General features: G+C 27.1%; 1 protein-coding gene across 1 annotated transcript; it reads left to right on the forward strand.

The window, feature by feature from the left end:
- Nucleotides 1-463: 463 nt before the first annotated feature.
- LOC119614130 (afadin-like) lies at nucleotides 464-1,216 on the forward strand. Its single transcript, XM_037970233.1, has 2 exons — nucleotides 464-934; nucleotides 1,006-1,216. Exons 1-2 carry the CDS (start codon nucleotides 758-760, stop codon nucleotides 1,120-1,122), a joined length of 294 nt encoding a protein of 97 aa, XP_037826161.1. The 5' UTR covers nucleotides 464-757; the 3' UTR covers nucleotides 1,123-1,216.
- The last annotated feature ends 1,529 nt before the right edge of the window (nucleotides 1,217-2,745 follow it).

A 2,745-nucleotide genomic window follows, 5' to 3' on the forward strand; every position in this document is an offset into this window, starting at 1 on the left:
TACTTACTTACTTACTTACTTACTTACTTACTTACTTACTTACTTACTTACTTACTTACTTACTTACTTACTTACTTACTACTTACTTACTTACTTACTTACTTACTTACTTACTTACTTACTTACTTACTTACTTACTTACTTACTTACTTACTTACTTACTTACTTACTTACTTTTTCCATCTAAACTTTTTACAGAAACTCTTATTGAAAAATTCCGTCCCGACATGCGTATGTTGTCCGTACCCAATTATGCCCTCTATGAAGTTCATGCTAATGGCGAAGAAAGGACGCTTAAATCCAGATGAAAAACCTCTACTGGTACAATTAAATTGGCACATAGATGACAGAGGAAGGCAGATTTCTATTAAAAAATATTGATCAAAAAACTACCGTAAGTACAATTTTGACATTTAGTTTCCCATTCCGATTAAAAATCCATAATTTTCCATTTTAGCCATCGAACAGACCGACATTAATTTCAAAAGAAAACTCTCCAAACGTGAGAAAAAAGAACAGAAAAAGAAGGACAAACTGGCCAAGCTAAATACAGATGGCACCAATACCACCATTAACAGTCATACCAACGGTCTCAATGGTTCGAATGGCACCGAGTCAGAAACCCAAGTAGCGGGTAAATTATATACCGAACTACCAGAGACCTCCTTTACACGTTCCATTTCCAACCCGGAGGCAGTAATGAGACGCCGCCGTCAACAGAAGTTGGAAAAGAAATTACAACAGTTTCGTTCACGAGATGGTGGACCCCGATACGGGTGGTACACTAAAGATTTACGGTGAAAGTTTATGTCAAGATGTGCCTTATAAAACGTTACTGCTGTCGATACGTGATTGTGCTCAGGCGGTGGTTAGGGAAATGTTAACGAAATACGGTTTGGAAAAAGCCGATCCAATGCATTATTGTTTAGTACAGGTTGGTAAAACAGATTGTTTATTGATCGGAAGAATTGTTATTAATAAAGTTTGGTTATTTTCGTTTTATAGGTTAATAGCGATGGCTCTGAATATATCTTAGATGATGATGAATGTCCTTTGTCGATTTTAATGAATCATCCAACATCAAGGGGTAAGTTGAGATTTTATTTGTTTTTTTTTTTTTAGTTTAGAACAAGTTCGAATTTAAAAATTTTGATCAGAAGTATTCTTGAGAGGGGAATTTCGAAATTTCGAACTTACATACATGATCAAACAATTTTTAGTTTTAGTTATTTTAGTTAATCTTTAAATCATGAGGATTTAAAAAAAGTATTAGTATGGAGGCCAATTTATTATATTTTCCAATTTCGAAAATTCGAACTTATGTTCGAAAAATTTTTTAAACTGTTAAAACAATCTATAAATTATGGGGATTTATAAAAATATAGTTTTAAGTTTAATTTGAGGAAAATTTTCTTATATTTTCCAATTTCGAAAATTCGAACTTATGTTCGAAAAATTTTTTAAACTGTTAAAACAATCTATAAACCATGGGGATTTATAAAAATATAGTTTTAATTTAATTTGAGAAAAATTTTTTTATATTTTACAATTTCGAAAATTCGAACTCATGTTCGAAATATTTTTTAGACTGTTAAAAAAATCTATAAATCCAGGGGATTCCTAAAAATATAGTTTTAGTTAGTTTGAGAAAAATTTTCTTATATTTTCCAATTTCGAAAATTCGAACTTATGTACGAAAATTTTTTTAAACTGTTAAAACAATCTATAAATAATGGGGATTTATAAAAATATAGTTTTAGTTTAATTTGAAAAAATTTTTTTATATTTTCCAATTTCGAAAATTCGAACTTATGTTCGAAATTTTTTTTTTAAACTGTTAAAACAATCTATAAATCATGAGGATTTATAAAAATATAGTTTTAGTTTAATTTGAGAAAAATTTTTTTATATTTTACAATTTCGAAAATTCGAAATATTTTTTAGACTGTTAAAAGCAATCTATAAATCCAGGGGATGTCTAAAACTAAAGTTTTAGTTTAATTGGAGGAAAATTTTCTTAGATTTTACAATTGCGAAAATTCGAACTTATGTTCGAAACTTTTTTTAAACTGTTAAAACAATCTATAAATCATGGGGATTTATAAAAATATAGTTTTAGTTTAATTTGAGTAAAAATTTGTTTATATTTTATTCGAACTTATGTTCGAAAAATTTTTAAACTGTTAAAATAATCGCTATGTCATGAGGATGCATAAAAATATAATTTTAGTTTAATTTGAGGAAAATTTTCTTATATTTTGAAATTTCGAACTTGAAAATTTTTAAAATTATGCAAAATTTTAAAGTTCTCAAAAAAGTTTTCAAGTAGTTTGTTTGTTTTCTAGTCAGAATTAAATCATTCAATTTGATTTTCTTACATTTTGCAATTTTCGAAAATTGGAACTTATGATGTTTTTATTCTCCTTTTGAATTATTCTATTCCTTTATTTTAATAAGAAAAAGTCTGTACGTTTTTAAATTTATTTTAATTCTATTTCGAAATACTTTATCTTAGACTTATTGTAAATACTTTAGCATTAAGCAACATTATTCAAATTAAAATTCCTTTATGATATTCAAGAAAACAGCAAAATTATGCGAAATAACCATAACAATTTTCAGAAAAACAAACAAACAACACTAGCCGTCTCTTTCAGTTTGTATAATATTACACTAAATACTTGACTACCTTTATGCTAAATATACTATTAGTATAAATTACTTTATACCACTTACAATCATCAT

This window comes from Lucilia sericata, unplaced genomic scaffold (assembly GCF_015586225.1).
Source record: "Lucilia sericata isolate MDLA Ls3-8-SP2 unplaced genomic scaffold, ASM1558622v1 Contig002612F_arrow, whole genome shotgun sequence".
Taxonomy (NCBI): Eukaryota; Metazoa; Arthropoda; class Insecta; order Diptera; family Calliphoridae; genus Lucilia; species Lucilia sericata.

What these genes read in the sequence shown, in the direction of transcription:
- LOC119614130 (XM_037970233.1), top strand. Translation starts at nt 758, where the DNA reads ATGGTGGACCCCGATACGGGTGGTACACTAAAGATTTACGGTGAAAGT. An exon ending in TGCATTATTGTTTAGTACAG is followed by an intron (nt 935 to 1,005) that starts GTTGGTAAAACA and finishes TTCGTTTTATAG; the next exon opens with GTTAATAGCGATGGCTCTGA.